The sequence below is a fragment of the Canis lupus genome, chromosome 9 (genome assembly GCF_048164855.1).
Source record: "Canis lupus baileyi chromosome 9, mCanLup2.hap1, whole genome shotgun sequence".
NCBI lineage: Eukaryota > Metazoa > Chordata > Mammalia > Carnivora > Canidae > Canis > Canis lupus.
The window spans coordinates 75,023,620-75,044,474 of NC_132846.1; the positions used below are offsets into that span (position 1 = coordinate 75,023,620).

Sequence of the window (20,855 nt, forward strand, 5' to 3'; positions counted from 1 at the left end):
TATGATTTCTATAAAAGTAATCTGCTCTGCAGAGAAAAGAAAATCCAGGGCTGGATGCAATTTATAATTGCACCAGAAATCATCAGGTAATGAGGAAAAATCCTAACCAAGAGCGATGGATGTGTGGACTAAACATTCCAGAAAAATTATGAACTACAGTAAGGAATATACAAGTAGATAGAACATATTTATTCTCATAGATTAGAAGAATGAATATTGATAAAATATCTATGCTACCAAGAGTAAGTAACACATTCAAAGCCATCCATATTAAAATATTACCAGAATTTTTTAAAGAGCTAGAGAAAACAATCAGAAAATTTTTAGGGAACCACAAAGAGCTCAAATAGCCAAAGAAACACTGAAAAATTAAAGGAAGGCTGTAGACATCCTGATTCTGGTTGTTGAAGTAAATTACAACGTTGTGATAATCAGGACCCTATGGCACTGGCACAAATACAGACGTAAAGATAAATAGAAAAGTTTGAGATCCCAAAAATGGAACCTGAAGTCTGTGGTCATAAATCCCGACGAAGCAGGAAAGCATATCCAATAGAAAAAAAGAGTCTCTTCAACAAATGGCATTGGGAATATTGGAGACCCACATGCAGAAGTATGAAAGGGGACACTTTTTTTTACATCATTCACAACAATGGAGTCAAAGTTGATGAAGGATCTAAATCAGTTGGGAAACCATCAGAATGTTTTTTTTTCCATCAGGAAAACACAGGCAGCTCCTTTTCTACCTCAGCTATAACCACTTCTAGACATGTCTCCAGAGGCAAGGGAAAGAAAAGGAAAATGAAGTATGGCGACTTCATCAAGGAAAGAGCACTTTCACAACAAAGGAATCACTCAGTGTAATTAAAAGGCAACCTACAGAATGGGAAAAGATATTTGGCAATGTCATAAAAGATTAAAGGCTCTAATTCATATGTAAAATGAAAGTATCAAGCTCAACAGCCACCAGTATCTCTAATGAGAATTGGGCAGAATTTGTGAACAGACTTCCTGTCCTTTCCTTAGATCCCACATCACACCATATATTAAGGAGCTCATCCTCATGTCAAACAAAATTCATTCACTCTTGTAGGTTTGCCATATATCAAACAAAATATTAGAAGAAAGTGTCTGACAGAAAAGAAGGAAAACATCAATGCCCCTAAGTCGAAGATTACTTTAGAAATTAAGCAAAAATAAAATAAGAGATTTTAAAATCATTCAACAGAAATAAAATAATTTCTTTACATATACAAAATCAACTAGGAAAATCATTCCCCCCAAAAAAAGGATCCCTGGGTGGTGCAGCGGTTTAGCGCCTGCCTTTGGCCCAGGGCGCGATCCTGGAGATCCGGGATCGAATCCCACATTGGGCTCTTGGTGCATGGAGCCTGGTTCTCCCTCTGCCTATGTCTCTGCCTCTCTCTCTGTGACTATCAAAAATAAATAAAAAAAATTTTTAAAAATGTTAAAAAAACACTTAAAAGTAAGTAATGAACTCAGGGAAAATTCAGGATATCAAATTAAAATAGACCATAAAATTAATTTCTACACACTAACTACCAATTTTCTGTAAAAAATAAACAAAACATTCCCCTTTACACCGGAATCAAAAATAAATATTTATGATGACACTTCATTAAGGAGCGAAATTCTCTTTAAAAATGAACTATATTAATGACAGGGCGGGCCTGTCATCACGTCATAAGTGCTTGGATTTTGGAAGGACACTGGCTCATGGTGTGTGTTGTGAGACAGTGGTAGGGACGAGGTCCTGCTCCAGGAGGGACTTGTGTGGATTCAGTGTGACATCTCCATCAAAGGAGGGAATTCAAATGTGAATTTTATGTTGTTTCTAAAATCCTTGCATATTAGAAACGATGAATACCCACCCTTTGCAACAACGTCCACAACGTGGATGGAACTGGATGGTATTATGCTGAGTGAAGTAAGTCAATCAGAGAGGGACAAACATGGTCTCAGCGTATGGTATAGGTATAGGTACTGAAGGTGAATCCAGAGGCCACACAGGCGAGTGTCATGGACCTCACAGGCTTCACCAGGTCTCCCCCAGACTCCACCAGCTGCACCTCACCCTGGACACCTGCAGACACAAGACACAAGACATCCTGGTGAGGACACTATCCCACATCCCCTGTTTCTCTCACTCACCTCCACTCACAGACTCAAGGTCTCTTATTCTCCATGAATTACCTTTTAAAATAGTGACAAGGAAAACCCGGCTGAGCACAGACTCCATGGTGAGTTGCCTCTATTCTCTCCTGATCACTGAATGCTGTCACCTGGGGATCCTGCGGCTGGGACTCCTCTCCCAGCTGCAGGTTCGAGGCTGGGCTGCTTTAATCAGTGGAGAGAAGGCACTATTTCATGTCCTCTGAGTATATAACGAGCTCCAGACTTACATTCGAGTCTTTAAAAGTCAACACAAATGTTGGACCACAATTCTCTAGCAATTTGTGTATATGGCACTATGACTATATGAAGGTCTATTGTGTAAACAGAGTTATCTTTGCATTTCTGGCTGCATTTTCAAAAGACTTTCATTAGGGAATCCCTGGGTGGCACAGCAGTTTGGCGCCTGCCTTTGGCCTGGGCGCGATCCTTAAGACTCGGGATCAAATCCCACATTGGGCTCCCAGTGCATGGAGCCCGCTTCTCCCTCTGCCTGTGTCTCTGCCTCTCTCTCTCTCTCTGTGACTATCATAAATAAATAAAAATTTAAAAAATCACTTTATAGGGATCCCTGGGTGGCTCAGCAGTTTGGCACCGGCCTTAGGTCCAGGGCGTGACCCTGGAGTCCTAGGATCAAATCCCACATCGGGCTCCCTGCATGGAGCTTGCTCCTCCCTCTGCCTGTGTCTCTGTCTCTCCCTGTATGTCTCTTATGGAAGAAAAAATCTTTGTTTAAAAAATTGGGGAGGTACACCTGGATGCCTCAGTGGTTGAATGTCTGTCTTTGGGTCAGGGCATGATATCTGAGTACTGGGGACAAGTCCAGCATCAGGCATGATGCATGGAGTCTGCTTCTCCTCCCTCTGCCTATGTCTCTGTCTCTGTGTGTCACTCATGAATAAATAAATGCATTCTTTAAAAAATTGGCCCAAGGATGATGCCCATGGGGAAACATTCAGTTAGCCATCGATTCTTGATTTCGGATGAAATGATGATGCATGTTCCTGGGATCAAGCCCTTGGTCAGGCTTTGTGCTCATTGAAGAAACTTCTTGAGATTTTGTATCTGTTACCCTTAAACTCGTTTGTCAATTTGTCTGAAAAATTCTTGCAAGATACATCCACGAAGGCAAAAGAAACAAAAGCAACAATGAACTATTGGCACTTCATCAAGATAAGAGGCTTTTGCACAGCAATGGATACAGTCAACAGGACTAAAAGACAACTTACAGAATGGGAGAAGATATTAGCAAATGATGTATCAGATAAAGGGCTAGTCTCAACGATCTATAAGGAACTTATTAAACTCAACACCAAAGAAACAAATAATCCAATCATGAAATGGACAAAAGACATGAAGAAAAAACTCACAGAGGAAGACATAGACATGGCCAACATGCACATGAGAAAATGCTCTGCATCACTTGCCATGAGGGAAATACAAATCAAAACCACAATGAGATACCACCTCATACCAGTGAGAATGGGGAAAATTAACAAAGCAGGAAACGACAAATGTGGGAGAGGATGTGGAGAAAAGGGAACCCTCTTACACTGTTGGTGGGAATGTTAACTGGTGCAGCCACTCTGGAAAACTGTGTGGAGGTTCCTCAAAGTGTTAAAAATAGATTTGCCCTATGACCCAGCAATTGCACTGTTGGGGATTTACCCCAAGATACAGATGCAAAGAAATGCCTGGACACCTGCACCCCGATGTTTAGAGCAGCAATGTCTACATTAGCCAAATTTTGGAGAAGCCTCGGTGTCCATTGAAACATGAATGGATAAAGTAAATGTGGTATATGTATACACTGGAATATTACTCAGCCATTAGAAATGATAAATACCCACCATTTGCTTCAACGTGGATGGAACTGGAGGGTATTATGCTGAGTGAAATGTCAGTTGGAGAAGGACAAACATTATATGGACTCATTCATTAGGGGAATATAAATAATCATGAAAGGGAATATAAGGGAAGGGAGAAGAAATGTGTGGGAAATATCAGAAAGGGAGACAGAACATGGAAGTCTCCTAAATCTGGGAAACGAACTAGGGGTGGTGGAAGGGGATGATGGAGGGGAGGCGGGTGAATGGGTGATGGGCACTGAGGGGGGCACTAGACAGGATGAGCAGTGGGTGATATTCTGTATGTTGGCAAATTGAACACCAATAAAAAATAAATTTATTATTTAAAAAAGCAAAATGATCCATATGAATTGTCATCAGGGAAATACAAATGAAAATCACAAGGAGATACCACTTCTACAATTCAGAATGGATATACTAACACGGCTGGAAACAAATATTGCAGAAGATGTGGAGAAAGGGAGAACTCTTGCACTGTTGGTAGGAATGAAAGCTGGTGCAGGCTCCTAAGATAACAGAATCAAATTTATTCAAAAACTGAGAAGAGAGCCACCCTATGACCCAGCCATTGCTATTCTGGGTATTAGCTTCAGAGACACAGATGTAGCTAAACAAAGGGTCACCTGCACCCCAATGTTCTCAGCAGCAATGTCCACAATAATTAAACTGGGAGGAACCATGGCGTTCCTCGACAGGACAAAGGATATAGAAGATGTGGTTGGTATATAAATTGAAGTATAATTAAGCCGCTAGTAATTATGTATAACATGAAGGAACATTCAGGTCAACATGGTTGGAATTTGAGGTATTATACTGAAGAAAATAAACCAATCACTGATAGGCAATGATATGTTCTCAGTCATATGTGGAATATAAGAAATATGGAAAGAGACCAAAAGGGAAGTAGTGGAACTGACCGGGGTAATACTAGAGAGGAAGGTAAACCATGAGAGTCACTTAACTCTGGTAATTAAACTGAAGGTCACTGGAAGGGAAGTTGTTGTGGGGATGGGGTAACTGGGTGATGGGCATTAAGGAGGGTACAAGCTATGATGGGCACTGGGTGTATAGTAAATTTTGGAAAATTGAATTTAATTAAATAATAGTAATAATATAATAATAATAATAAAACTTTATAATAATAATAATAATAAACTTTACCCTGTGCTAGCTGCTGTAACATCTAAATGGATTTGGTAAATCAAAAGAAAGACCTTGATTTCCCATAGCTCTGGAGTCTGCGATGTCTGAAGTCCAGGTGCACACAGATGTGGTGTCTGGAGAGCACCCACATCCTAGCCTGTCCTTTCCCTGTCACCTCACATGGGGCAGGAGGCAGGGAGATTTCCTAGTAATGGTGAATAAGGTTCCTGATCCCATCATGGGGATCCATCTGCTGACCTAAGTGCTCCCCAAGGTCCCACCTCCTCCTCCCATCTCATGGGCCTTAGGTTTCTACATGGGGATGGTAGAGGTCACACACAAGGAGCTGATATCTACACCCGAAGGATCAATGAAAGGGCGTCCTCCAACTTTTCCTCTTGCCCTACTAGTCAAACTGTTGTGACTGCCTTTGTGTGTTCATATTGACTGCTTTGAGAAACTATGTTTTTATTAAGTAATATTCCAGACTTTAGACTTTGTGTCTACGTGGTTCTTTGTAATGCTTTTTGCATGTAAATCTTGGTTTATAGGTGTCATGTGTCCCCATAGAGTGATTTTATCCTACCTCTTAAATTGTACAGGGTTTGTCATATGTCCTTGTGCACATTTCAGTGAGTCAGAATCTTGGCCTGTGCTCCTCTCCACAGGACTTACTGGCCCTCTTGAAACACCTGATAGACAGACTGGCAGGGTTCCTTAGAAAAGTGGACCCCTCCTGTATCAAGGATCACATGATTTTGCTAAATTTAGAATTTAGCTGAATTTCAGAGTGTTTCAGGTAATGCAGTTGGATTTGTAACTCTCTATCAACTCATTGTGTCAATCCAGTCAAATCTGTGATTTTCTGTAATAGCTTTGATAAGCTTATCTAATGCAGAATGAGCTGCATTCATGCAGAGTTTGGGATATAATAAACTGGTGTCAGGATGAACATTTTCCATTGTAAAACCTATATTTCTATTTTTCTTATCCCTCCTAAATGAGCAGTGTAATGCTGCCTTTCCACTGTAAGTTTTTGATGAATTCCTTTTACATTCAAATAGTATATTCCATCTAAGAGAAGGAAAATATCTACCCTTGAACTCTTCTACAGATTTATTGGGTATTTTTGATAATAAATGTGGCAGGAAACTGTGGAAGGAGCCATAGTGTCCATCAAAAGGCGAATGGATAAAGAAGATGTGGTTTATGTATACAATGGAATATTACTCAGCCATTAGAAACGACAAATACCCACCATTTCATTTGATGTGGATAGAACTGGAGGGTGTTATGCTGAGTGAAATAAGTCAATTGGCGGGATCCCTGGGTGGCACAGCGGTTTGGAGCCTGCCTTTGGCCCAGGGCGCGATCCTGGAGACCCGGGATCGAATCCCACGTCGGGCTCCCGGTGCATGGAGCCTGCTTCTCCCTCTGCCTGTGTCTCTGCCTCTCTCTCTCTCTCTCTGTGACTATCATAAATAAATAAAAAAAAATAAAAATAAAAGTTTGATAAAATTCCCCTGGGAAGCCATCTGGCCCTGGACTCTTGTGTCTTGGGAGGTTTTTGATGACTTCTTCAATTTCCTCCCTGGTTATTGGCCTGTTCAGGTTTTCTATTTCTTCCTATTCCAGTTTTGGTAGTTTGTGGCTTTCCAGGAATGCGTCCATTTCTTCTAGATTGCCTAATTTATTGGCGTATAGCTGTTCATAATATGTTTTTAAAATCGTTTGTATTTCCTTGGTGTTGGTAGTGATCTCTCCTTTCTCATTCATGATTTTATTAATTTGAGTCTTCTCTCTCTTCTTTTTAATAAGGCTGGCTAATGGTTTATCTATCTTGTTAATTCTTTCAAAGAACCAACTCCTGGTTTTGTTGATCTGTTCCACAGTTCTTCTGGTCTCGATTTCGTTGAGTTCTGCTCGAATCTTTATTAACTCCCTTCTTCTCTTGGGTGTAGGATCTATTTGCTGTTTTTTCTCTAGCTCCTTTATGTGTAAGGTTAGCTTTTGTATTTGAGTTCTTTCCAGTTTTTGAATGGATGCTTGTATTGCGATGTATTTCCCCCTTAGGACTGCTTTTGCTGCATCCCAAAGATTTTGAACGGTTGTATCTTCATTCTCATTAGTTTCCATTAATCTTTTTAATTCTTCCTTAATTTCCTGGTTGACTCTTTCATCTTTTAGCAGGATGGTCCTTAACCTCCACGTGTTTGAGGTCCTTCCAAACTTCTTGTTGGGATTTAGTTCTAATTTCAAGGCATTATGGTCTCAGAATATGCAGGGGACTATCCCAATCTTTTGGTATCAGTTCAGACCCGATTTGTGACCCAATATGTGGTCTATTCTGGAGAAAGTTCCATGTGCGCTTGAGAAGAATGTGTATTCAGTTGAGTTTGGATGTAAAGTTCTGTAGATATCTGTGAAATCCATCTGGTCCAGTGTATCATTTAAAGCTCTCGTTTCTTTGGAGATGTTGTGCTTAGAAGACCTATCGAGTATAGAAAGAGCTAGATTGAAGTCACCAAGTATAAGTGTATTATTATCTAAGTATTTCTTCACTTTGGTTAATAATTGATTGATATATTTGGCAGCTCCCACATTCGGAGCATATATATTGAGGATTGTTAAGTCCTCTTGTTAAATAGATCCTTTAAGTATGATATAGTGTCCCTCTTCATCTCTCACTACAGTCTTTGGGGTAAATTTTAGTTTATCTGATATAAGGATGGCTACCCCCGCTTTCTTTGAGGACCTTTCGAATGGTAAATGGTTCTCCAACCTTTTATTTTCAGGCTGTAGGTGTCCTTCTGTCTAAAATGAGTCTCTTGTAGACAGCAAATAGATGGGTCCTGCTTTTTTATCCAGTCTGAAACCCTGCGCCTTTTGATGGGGTCATTAAGCCCGTTCACATTCAGAGTTACTATTGAGAGATATGAGTTTAGTGTCATCATGATACCTATTCAGTCCTTGTTTTTGTCGACTGATCCACTGAACTTCTTCTTAAAGGGGAATTTTAAGAGTCCCCCTTAAAATTTCTTGCAGAGCTGGTTTGGAGGTCACATATTCTTTTAGTTGCTGCCTGTCTTGGAAGTTCTTTATCTCTCCTTCCATTTTGAATGAGAGCCTTGTTGGATAAAGTATTCTTGGTTGCATGTTCTTCTCATTTAGGACCCTGAATATATCCTGCCAGCCCTTTCTGGCCTGCCAGGTCTCTGTGGAGAGGTCTGCTGTTACCCTAATACTCCTCCCCATAAAAGTCAGGGATTTCTTGTCTCTTGCTGCTTTAAGGATCTTCTCTTTATCTTTGGAATTTGCAAGCTTCACTATTAAATGTCGAGGTGTTGAACGGTTTTTATTGATTTTAGGGGGGGATCTCTCTATTTCCTGGATCTGGATGCCTGTTTCCCTTCCCAGATTAGGAAAGTTTTCAGCTAGAACTTGTTCAAATACATATTCTGGCCCTCTGTCCCTTTCGGCGCCCTCGGGAACCCCAATTAAACGTAGGTTTTTCTTTCTCAGGCTGTCGTTTATTTCCCTTAATCTATCTTCATGGTCTTTTAATTGTTTGTCTCTTTTTTCCTCAGTTTCCCTCTTTGCTATCAACTTGTCTTCTATGTCACTCACTCGTTCTTCCACCTCGTTAACCCTCGTCGTTAGGACTTCTAGTTTGGATCGCATCTCATTCAATTGATTTTTAATTTCTGCCTGATTAGCTCTAAATTCTGCAGTCATGAAGTCTCTTGAGTCTTTTATACTTTTTTTAGAGCCACCAGTAGCTGTATAATAGTGCTTCTGAATTGGCTTTCTGACATTGAATTGTAATCCAGATTTTGTAACTCTGTGGGAGAGAGGACTGTTTCTGATTCTTTCTTTTGAGGTGAGGTTTTCCTTCTAGTCATTTTGCTCAGTGCAGAGTGGCCAAAAGCAAGTTGTATTGGGAAAAAGAAAAAGAGAGGAGAGAAAGAAGGAAAGAAAAGAGAAAGAGAAAAAAAAGGGAAGAAAAAAAACAAAAAAAAGAAAAAAAAAAGAAGAAAAAGAGAAAGAAAAAGAAAGGAGAAAAAAAGGGGGTGGGGGAAGGAAACAAATCAAAAAGCAAAGCAAAACAAAACAAAACAAAACAAAAAAAAAAAAGAAAAGAAAAGAAGCACCGGGGAGTATCTTCTGATTCTGTGTACTTTAAGTCCCTTGGCTTCTCCTGGAAGTTGTCAGTCTAGCTGGTGTTCTGGGGGTGGGGCCTGTTGTGCTGGTTTTCATGTGTTAGCAGTTGGGGGAGCTGCTGTGCCCCTGCCTGGTGCAGGGCTCAGTGGGGGTTGTTTACCCCGTGAGGCCGCAGGAGGAACAGCCCCAGTGGCGGGGCAGCTCTGGAAACCTGGATTCAGCTCTGGCAGGAACTCTGTCTGCAGGGCCTGGAGGCTCTGGTGCGGGGCCGCTGATCTGCTCAGCTCGGGGCAGGAGCGTCCTTGCTGCCCTGGGCCCTCCCGGCCTCTGCCTGTCCCGGGGGAGGCCGGATCCTGGGCTGTGTCCCGGAGTCCTGTGCTCCGGAATGTGCGCTGTTGGATTCGCGCTCCCGGGCCGTGCAACCCCCTCCACGGAACTGCCGCCCCAGCCCCTCCGAGCTGCTCCTGGAACCGCGCAGCCCCCTCTGCACGGAGCCTCTTTCTCTGCCCAAGCCCCTCCGAGGTGCTCCCGGGGCCGCGCAGCCCCCTCCGCGGAGCCGCCGCCCGAGCCCCTCCAGCTACTCCGGGTCCCGCCGGTCCCGCCGTGCGCGCTGCAGCCCTTAGGGAGCTCGGCGCACTCTCCTGGGTGCGCAGTTGCTCTGTTACTGTCCCGGGGAACCCGAGGGCATCCCCGGTCTCCTGGGTCCTGCTCCAACTCCCTGCGAGCCCCTTTCCGCCCGGGAAGGTTGGTGCAGCTCCTGCTCCTTCGGGACGGGGCTCTCCTGTCCTGGGGACACTCGCCCCGGCCTCAGCCCGGCCCCTCGCGGGGCCCCTCCCCCTTGGAGGCCTTTGTTTCTTTACTTCTTTTTCCCCGTCTTCCTACCTTGATAGATGCGCGAACTCTTCTCACTGTTGCATTCCAGCTGGTCTCTCTTTAATTCTCAGGCCGAATTCATAGATTTTCAGGATGATTGGAAGGTTTTCTAGGTAATTTGGTGGAGACAGGTGATTTGGAGACTCTACTCTTCCGCCATCTTGCTCCTCCCCCCAAGACTACAATTTTAAGACCTCCAAGCAAAGCATACAGTCTGTGTTAACACATTTTCAGTAGTGAAACTCCTGGTTTTGTTCTCTAACTGCCATTAGTGCATTTCAGAAAATGTACAAATCCTTCTTCTTTTGAGTTGATGTGACCAACACTTCTTTCCCGCTTATTTTCTTCATCTTTCCTGCAAAATCTACATCTCCAGTGCCTCATATTTCCCTTTCAACATATCTGAGGCTTTCAGATCCAGGCACAATTTCTGTTTACCTTAAAACCTGAAGTGCAGCTGGAGACCTGGGTCTGAGGAAACAAGGACTCTGCACCAAAACATGACAACACCAGGTTACTGATGGTGTGGCTCTGAAAGGAGGGACTGTGTTGTGCCAAGAGAACACATGCCCCACATTCAGATCCTGGTCTCATAGAAAACAACTGGGTGCTCTTTATTTTTCTTCACATTGTACTCTAGCTAGTGGCATACTTGAAGGGGCATTTATTTGGTAGTGAGCCATGTAGTCCGAAAATAATGTTTAGTCAAATTTAAAATATGTTTGCCTTTTTTCCCAGAGTCTAAGAAAACAAAATCCAGATGAAAACCTCTCTGCCGTCTTCTCTCCAGCACTGGTATTGGTTATAAAGCAAGCAAAAGTAATGGACAATCATTGACAGATGAATGGATAAAGAAGATGTGGTCTCTGTATACAATGGAATATAATTCAGCCTTTAGAAACGACAAATACCCACCTTTTGCTTTGATGTGGATGGACCAGGAGGGTTTTATGCTGAGTGAAATAAGTCAATCAGAAAGGACAAACATTATATGGTCTCATTCATTCGGGGAATATAAAAATAGTGAAAGGTAATAAAGGGGAAAGGAGAGAAAATGAGTGGGAAATATCACTGAGGATGATAAATCATGAGAGACACCTAACTCTGGGAAACAAGCAAGGGGTAGTGGAAGGGGAGGTGGGCGGGGGGGTGGGGTTGACTGAGGACAGGCACTGAGGGGGGCACTTGGCAGGATGAGCACTGGCTGTTATGCTGTATGTCGGCAAATTGAACTCCAATTAAAAAATAAGTCAAAAAAATTTTAAAAAGTAACAGACAAGGCAGGTGTTACAAAGTTTTAGTGCTACATTTAGAGATACCACTCCAAGTTCCAGAAAGTTATTTTTTAATAGATCCTCACCAATGCCAGTACATAACTGAATCATTTTCTCAACATAGAAATAACCAGATCTCATCATTTTGTAATTCATTCCCCACATGTTGTTGCTATAACAGCATTGGGAGGGAAGAGTTAAGATTCTGGATCAGGGTCCTTGATCTTGTCTCGTAACTGGAATATGATAGGCAGTTATGCAATCATTCTGATTTCCGATGAAATCAGAGGTCTGGGAGAACAAAAACTGCAAGTCAACATGTAGAAAACCGACCACCTTTTTGGACATAGGAGGTGTGGATTTTGTCATGGGGACATATAGCTGTGGCAATGATGACAGGAGGGAGTCTGATCTCGAATATTCTGCAGAGTAGTGTGAGCAGCAGAGAGGAAAATCTGAACCTTTTATGTCCGCTTCCATGGGGATGTGCTGCCTTGAAGGTGCACAGATGGTAAAGAGGGAGGAATCCCAGGATACTAATGGGTCTAACGAACCCCAGGGTTGTAGGAAGAATGTGTGGCACAAACGTGATGCACAGCAACTAAGGACAGGAGCATGGACGGTGGCTGAGGACAGTGAGTCCAGGTGTGGGTTTCCTGCTCTATTTTGTCATACCCCGAGTGTTATCCTGGGACCAGTTTATAAAGGACAAATAAGAGGTGAGACCCTGTTTAAGTGTTTCTGGGTGATGTCACTGCATTCCCAGACTCTGTGGATTAAACAACAGACACTCATTCTCACAGCTGTGGAGGTTGGGATGTCTGAGGTCCAGGTGCAGGCAGATGTGGTATCTGGAGAGTGCCCACGTCCTAGCGCGTCCTTTCCCTGTCACCTCATATGGGGCCCAGAGGCAGGGAGCTTTCCTCGACCTGATGTATAAGGTCCCTGATCCCATCAGAAGGCTGCACCTCCTGACCTAAGTGCTCCTCTAAGGCCCCACCTCATCCTCCATCACATGGACATTAGGTTCCAAAACAGGGATGTAGAGGTCACACAGAGTGAGCTGATATCAGCACCTGAAGGATCCATGAGATATTCCCTACAGGTGGAAAGTCCTCCTCCACCTTTGTGCTCTCAGTTCTCATAACAGTTTAGTTTAATTTGTCATCACACCATATCTTTGAGTGTAACCTGCTGACACCTGTGATCACCAGTCCTCCCTCTTCTCCTCCAGCCCCACCCATGGGATATCCAGCAGGAACCATTGAATTCCCTCCTTTGATGGAGATGTGACACTGAATCCACACAAGTCCCTCCTGGAGCAGGACCTTCTCCCTACCACTGTACCACAACACACACCATGAGCCAGTGTCCTTCCAAAATCCAAGCACTTATGACGTGATGACAGGCCTGCCCTGCTCTCAACAGACACGATGATGAAGGTGATAAAGGTTTGTACTCTCGTGTCTGTGTGTGTTTGGGGTGCTCTTCAGACTACACATCCTCACAGCATACTTCTTGGGGCCCCTTGCTTTCCCAGATTCACACTGATATTGATTCTGTGAGAGTGGTTCAAGACTGAAGTCACACCTGCACTCCGTCATCTCTCCATTTGATTTTTGAGCCCTTTGTAGTGTCATGACCAGCATGAATTTTATGTTGTTTCTAAAATCCTTGCATATTAGAAACGATGAATACCCACCCTTTGCAACAACGTGGATGGAACTGGACGGTATTATGCTGAGTGAAGTAAGTCAATTGGAGAAGGACAAACATATGGTCGCATTTATTCAGGGAATGTAGAAAATCGAGAAAGGGAATAAAGGAGAAAGAAAGGAAAATGAGGTGGAAATGTCAGGGAAGGAGACAGAACATGAGAGAATCCTCACTCTGGGAAATGAACAAGGGGTAGTGGAAGGGGAGGTCGGTGGAGGGTTCGGGTGACTGGGTGACAGGCAGTGAGGGAGGCACTTGGCCGGATAAGCATTGGGTGTTATGGTATATGTTGGCAAATTGAAATCTAATAAAAATATACAAAATAAAATAAAATCATTGCACAATGAGCTTGGTAGTTGTTTCATGTTCCATGTATACAGCTTGGACTCTTATAGAAGAGAAGTTGTGGTAAATGGAGATATGGGTAATAAACTGGTTTTTATGGACAGTAGTAAGAAATTTTAAGCAGATTTGTCCTTGAGCATATAAGAAGAGTTGTTGACTAAATCCAACCAACTTTCCAAAACAGAAACTGTATAAGGAATAAGCAAAACAACAGGCACTACCATTTTTGGGTGTTGGAATATTTCACTTTCTATGACAACAAAGTGTGTAAGTTAGAGATTGAATATGTAAGCAAAGAATCCTGTACCCAAAGAGACTCCCTTGGGGAAACTGCTCCTTGGAGAGGAAGACCAGACCCTGACAGGAAACCTGCCCAGAGCCTCCATCTGCATCTGCTCCTGGGCCTTCAACACAGAAGTGGTGAGGGCTGTGCACCCCCTGGTGGTCCTGATCCCCTTCTACAGGGAGGTTTGTGTCTGGGCTCACACTGAGGTCGACTCACTGTGTCCTTCGCACAGTAATACACGGCCGTGTCCTCGGCTCTCAGGCTGTTCATCTGCAGATACAGCGTGTTCTTGGCGTTGTCTCTGGAGATGGTGAATCGGCCCTTCACAGCGTCTGCGTAGTATGTGCTACTTCCACTACTGCTAATAGCTGCGACCCACTGCAGCCCCTTCCCTGGAGACTGACGGACCCAGCTCATGCCATAGCTACTGAAGGTGAATCCAGAGGCCACACAGGACAGTCTCAAGGACCCCCCAGGCTTCACCAGGTCTCCCCCAGACTCCACCAGCTGCACCTCACCCTGGACACCTGCAAACACAAGACATCCTGGTCAGGAAACTGTCCCACATCCCCTGTTTCTGTCACTCACCTCCACTCACATACTCAGGGTTTCTGGTTCTTCATGAATTACCTTTTAAAATAGCGACAAGGAAAACCCAGCAGAGCACAGACTCCATGGTGGTTTGTCTTTGTTGTGTCCTGAGCACTGAATGGGGTCACCTGGGAACCCTGGGGCTGGAGTTCCTCTCCCAGCTGCAGGGTCGGGGCTGGGCTTCTTTAATCAGTGGAGGGAGGCCCCTATTTGCATATCCCCTGACTATATAGTCACCTACCAACGTAGATTCAATTCTTAATAAGTTATATACAAAGATTGCTTCACAACCCCAGATCAGTTTGTTTTGGTTTCACAGTGAATTTATGATGTTCTAATCCATGCATTTATCTTTGCATTTCTGTTCCTCTTTAAAGGTCTTTCATTAGTATAGGCCATTTTTAAACAGTTTTTCTTCTGCTTAATGAAGTTTAATCATAAATATTTATTTTTGGTACCAGTATAAAGGTGATTGTTTTGTAAATTTGATACAGAAAATTTGTTGTTAGGGTGTAGGATTTAACCTTATTGTCTATGCTGATTTTATATCCTGAATTTTCTTTGAGCTCATTAGTTACTTGTAATTGTTTTTTTAAATAATTTTCCTCATTGACTATGTATATGCAAACAAATTATTTAACTTCCTGTTGACTTATTTTAATATCATTTATTTTATTATTGGCCTAATTTCAAGGGTAATCTTAGATTTAGGTGCATAAATATTTTCCCTGTTATTTGTCAGATTCTTTACTCAATATTTTGTCTGATATATAGCAGATTTAGGATAGCAAATGAATTTCTTTTTGCATGTGTATCAGCTGCCTAATATATGGTGTGGTGCGGGACCTCACCAAGGGCAGGAAGTCTGTTCACAACTTCTGCCCAATTCTGATTGGAGATATATATCTTTGGTGTGTGTTGAGATTGATAAGTTCATTTTAGATTTGAATTCGAGCCTTTAATCTGATAAGACATTTCCAAATATCTTCTTGCATTCTCTAGGTGACCTTTTAGTTACTTTGAGTGATTCCTTTCCTGTGAAAATGCTCTTTCCTTGATAAAGTCGCCATAGTTCATTTTCCTTTGTTTTCCCTTGCCTCTGGAGACACGTCTAGAAGTGGTTGCAGCTGAGGTAGAAAAGGTGCTGCCTGTGTTCTCCTGAGGATTCTGATGGTTTTCTGACTCACATTTACGTCTTTCATCAAGTTTGAGTCCATTTTTGTGAATGATGTAAAACAAGTGTCCCCTTTCATTCTTCTGCATGTGGCTCTCCAATATTGCCAATGGCATTTATTGAAGAGATTTTCTTTTATTCCATTGGATATTCTTTCCCGCTTTGTCAAGATTTTTTGCCCATACTATTCTGGGTCCATTTCTGGGTTCTTAAAGTTTTCTATTTATCTATAAGTCTGTATTTTTTCCAGGGCCATACTATCCTGGTGATCACAACGTTGTAATTTACCTTGCAACCAGAATCACGATGTCTCCAGCTTTGCTTTACTTTTTCAGGATTGCTTTGGTTAGTGGAGGTCTTTGTGGTTCTCTAAACGTTTTTACATCGTTTGCTCAAGCTCTGCAACAAATGCTGGTGATATTTCATAAACCTGGCTTTGAAGGGATAACTTGCTCTTGGTAGTATAGTTATTTTTTCAATATTTATTCTTCTAATCTATGAGAATAAATATTTTCTATCTACTTGCGTCTTCCATACTGTCTTTCATAAGTTTTCTGGAATGTTTAGACTATATATCCATCCCTCTTTGGTTAAGATTTTCCATCATTATCTGATGATTTCTGGTGCAATTATAAATTGCATACAGTCCTTGTTTTTCTTCTTTTTATTTCATTTGCACTATATAGAAAAGCCATTGACTTCCTTGTATTCATTTTACATGCTCCGATCTTGCTGAACTCCGGTGTCAGTTCTAGAAATTTTTTCAACGAATCTTTGGGATTTAAACTTAAAATAACTTTCGTGTGAAGAATGAAAGTTTGATTTTTTCTTTCCTGAGTTGGAGGACATTTCCTTCTGTTTGTTGTCTGATGGTTGAGGCTAGGCCTTCTACCACAATGGTGAAGAACAGTGGTGATGGAGGGCATCCCTGTCTTGTTTCTGATCTTAGGAGAAAAGCTCTCAACATTTCCCTGTTGAGGAAGACATTCTCCATGTGTCTTCTGTAAATGGCTTTTATGTTGAATATGTTCCCCTATCTCTACGCAGCAAGAAATTTTTAACATGAAAGTATAATCGCTCTTGCCAAAAGCTTTTTGGGCATGAGTTGAGATTATAAAATGGTCCTTATCCTTTGTTTTATTAATGATCCAAATCCCATTGTTGGATTCGCAGATGCTGATCCACCCTTACAGACCAGAAATTAGGCCCATTTCATCCTGGTGAATTATCCTATTAACGTACTGGTGGATCCTGTTGGTTAGGATCTTGGCGACATTTTGCATCCATATCCATCAAGGTTATTAGTCTTTAATTCTCATTTTAGGTTAGATCTTTGTCTTCCTTTGAGGTCAAGGCAATGATACCCTCTGAAAATGAGCTTGGAAGTTTCCATTAATTTCTATTTTTTGAAAACATTTCAGGATAGGTATTAATTCTATTTCAATGCTTGTTGCATTCCCTTGGGTAGCCATCTGTCCCAGAACTTTTGATTGTTAGAAGACTTTTAAATATGTTTGATTTTCATTCCCTGGTTTGGAGTCTTTACATATTTTCTATTCATTCCTGTTTCCAACTGGGTTGTTTCTACATTTACTTGAAGGCATCCATTTTTTCTCTGATTGCTGAATTTGTTGGCATGTTATTGCTCATAATGTTTTCTCTAATAGTTTATTTTTCATGTATTTATTCCATATTTATTTAAGCTCAATTTTCCAACACAGAGTAACACCAAGTGCTCATCTCATCACGTGCCCTCCTTAGTGCCCGTCACCCAGGTACCAGGTCCTACCACCCACTTCCCTTCCCCAGCCCTTTGTTTGACTCCCAGGGATAGGAGTCTCTCATGTTTGGTCTTCCTCTCTGATTTATCCCCTCTCATTTTACCTCCTTCCCTTATGATCCCTTTCGTTGTATGAGAGAAAGTATGATGATTGTCCTTCTGGGACTGACTTCTTTCATTGGCATAATACTGTGTAGTTCCAAACATGTTGGTCGAAATGGTAGCTACTGATCCTTTCTAATGACTTAGAAATATCCCTTTGTATATATAAACCATATCATGTTTATCAATTTGTCTCTCAAAGGACATCGTGGCTTCTCCCAGAATTTGGCTATTGTGGACATTGCTGCTATAAACATGGGGGTGCAGGTATTCTGCCGTTTCACTGCATCTGTGTCTTTGGGATAAATCCCTGACAGTGCAATTGCTGGGTCTTAGGCAGATCTATTTTTAACCCTTTAGGAACTTCCACACTGTTTTCCAGAGTGACTGCACCAGCTCATATTCCCACCAACAGTGGAAGAGGGTTCCCCTTCCTCTACATCCTCTTGAACATGTGTTGTTTTATTTCTTATTAATTTTCACCATTCTCTGTTGTGTAAAGTAGCAGCTGATTGTGTTTGGATGTGCTTTTCTCTGATAGAGAGTGATGTGGAGAATTTTTTCATGGACTTGCTGGCCATATGTAGGTCTTATTTGGAGAAATTCTTGTTCAAGATTTCTCCCCATTTCTTAACAGGATTCCTTGTTTCTTGGGTGTTGGGTTTGATAAGTAATTTACACATATTGGATACAAGCCCTTTGCCTTATATGTTATTTGATAATATTATCTTCCTTTCTGTTGACTGTTTCTTTTGCTGTGCAGAAGTTATTTATCTTGAAGAAGTTCCAATAATTCATTTTTACTTTTGTTTCCCTTGCCCTCATGGATGTATCTTGCAAGAAGTTGCTGTGGCCAAGTTCAAAAGGGGTATTTCCTCTACTATTTTGATGGAATCTTGTCTCACACTTAGATATTTCATATATTTTGATTTTATCTTTTTGTACGGTGTAAGAGAATGGTCTAGTTTCATTCTTCTGCATGTGGCTGTCCAATTTTCCCAGCACCATTTATTGAAGACAGTGTCCTGAATATGGTCACCCGGGGATACTGGGGCTGGGGCTCCTCTCCGAGCTCAAAGTCTGGGCTGGGGTGCTTTAATTAGTGGAGGGAGGGCCTTATTTGCATGTTCTCTGACTATAACCTCAGCTCTAAATTTTTATTTTTGATGCAAGTTAAAGTGATATTTTTGTTAGTTTTATATAGTTTTTGTTAGTGCTGGAATCATAACCGTATTTGTTTATTTTATATCCTGAATTTTCCCTGAAATCCTTAGCTGATTCTTCGTTTGTAGAGTTTGTAGGCATTGCCCCTGTAGCAGATCATGTCATATGGAAATGAATAATATTTCTTCCTCTCTACTGATTAATTTTTTATTGCCTACTTTTCCTGGGTAGTTCTTCACCTCGTTGGAGCAGAAAAATTGCTCTGCTTTTCTTCTGATTTCATTGCCTCATCTAATAGCTCAGTAGACATAAGACATAACTAAGGGGAGATGCATTTCATTTTCCAGGTGCATGAGCTACATAAAATACGACACCCATTCAATGACCACAGCAGGCAGCACTTCTGCCCTTAGACAATACGATGTTGTGTTTGTGGATATTTAAGGCCAGGATTTGGGTTTTGGTCAGTGAATGAGTGAGCAGATGACAAGGGTTGTTTGCAGAGCCTTCTGAGCCCTGTTCCCTACCATGATTTGCAGGATGGTTTTCCTCTCTTGAAACAGAGAAAGAGTAAATCCCAACAAATATTTATTTGACTGGCTTAGGGAGCTTAAAAGGTTCTTTACACAACAAATGCAGTCTGAAAATGCCAGAGTATCAGCGTTGGATTCATGTGTCACTAGTATCTTTGTCTGTGCCTACAAAACTTAGGAATGTCTGTCTTAACTCTGTAAAAAAAGTCTATAATCTTTTGATAAGGATTGCATTGACTGCATAGCATGTTCTGGGTAGCATATATTTTAAAAATATTCCTGCTTTTAAAATTATTTCATAACTTTCTTATTCACACCTAGAGTGATGCAGAGACATAGTGAGAGGGAGAAGCGGGATCTCTACAGGGAGCCCATTGTGGAATCCATCCAAGGACTTTGAGTTTGACGAGAGCCAAAGGCAGACACTCAATCACTGAGCAACACAGGTGTCCCAACAATAGTTATTCTCCTAATACATAAACATGCAATGGTTTTCTATCTCGTTGTGTCTTCCTCAGTTTACTTCTTAAAAAGCTGTATAAGTAGAAATATGTTGAAAAAATCAAGGTACCTCAGTAGGGGGACATCACAATGTTGGTGGTCAAGCTGTATTACTGAGTCGTTATCATCAAGACAACCTGGTACCTGCACAAAACAACACATAGATGAATGGAACAGAGTAGAGAAGCCAGAAATGGACAATTAACTCTATGATCAACTAATCCTCCAGAATCAAGAGTGCATGTGCAATGGAAAACACACAGGCCCATCAATAAATGAGTGTAGAACACACGCCAAAGTAACTGAAGAAGACACAAAGAAAGTGAAATTACACCATGCCCATGAAATGAAAGAATAAATATTTTTAAGATGCCTCTGCTATGCAGAGCAGTCTACATATTCAACGCAATCCCCATCCATTTACCATGTTCCCCAGTGTAGTTAACTCGCTATGTGATATTGAGTGTACAATATAGTGATGACACTTCCATCCATCCCCCACTGCTCCTAGGACCAGTGCTCTTCCTTATCCAGGTCTGCTATGTCACTCGGGTCCTCCCACCTCCCCCTTTACTAACCAACAATATGTTTCCATATTGAAGAGTATGTTTCCTGGTTTATCTCAATAAATTTTTCCCCTTGGATAATTTGTGTTTTTTTTTTAATTTATTTTTTATTGGTGTTCGATAATTTGTGTTTTTTAATTGAATTTTGCATATGAGTGAGTCATACGGTATTTGTCTTGTTGTGACTTAATTAACATTACACGCTCTAGTTCTATACTCTTTGCTGCAAATTGCAAGGATTCATTCTTCTTTATGTATGTCCCGCATCTCTGCATCCTTTCATCAGTAGTGGACAGTTGGGCTGCTTCCCTTATTTGTCTATAGCACAAACAGGTCCTATAAATATAGGGATGTGAACTTCTCTTTGAATTAGTGTTTTATTTTTTGGGTAAATACACTGTACCACAACTATTTGGTCATACAGTAGTTCTATTTTTAACTGTAGTAGGAATATCTATACTGTTTTCACAGTGTCTACACCAATGTCACTCCCACCAGCAGTGTAAGAGGAACCTTATCCCTTCTAGAAACACTTCACAGTGTTTATATCATGGAAGAAGTTTTCAGAGCATGATGCTAAGACCC

At 41.6% G+C, this 20,855-nt stretch overlaps 1 gene segment (V, D, J or C); it reads right to left on the minus strand.

Annotated features, from left to right (window-relative positions):
• Positions 1-11,709: 11,709 nt before the first annotated feature.
• LOC140639526 (immunoglobulin heavy variable 3-23-like) lies at positions 11,710-14,636 on the minus strand. The segment is given in 3 exon segments: positions 11,710-11,748; positions 14,076-14,386; positions 14,490-14,636. Coding segments are annotated over 3 exon segments (396 nt in total).
• Between the last annotated feature and the right edge of the window lie 6,219 nt (positions 14,637-20,855).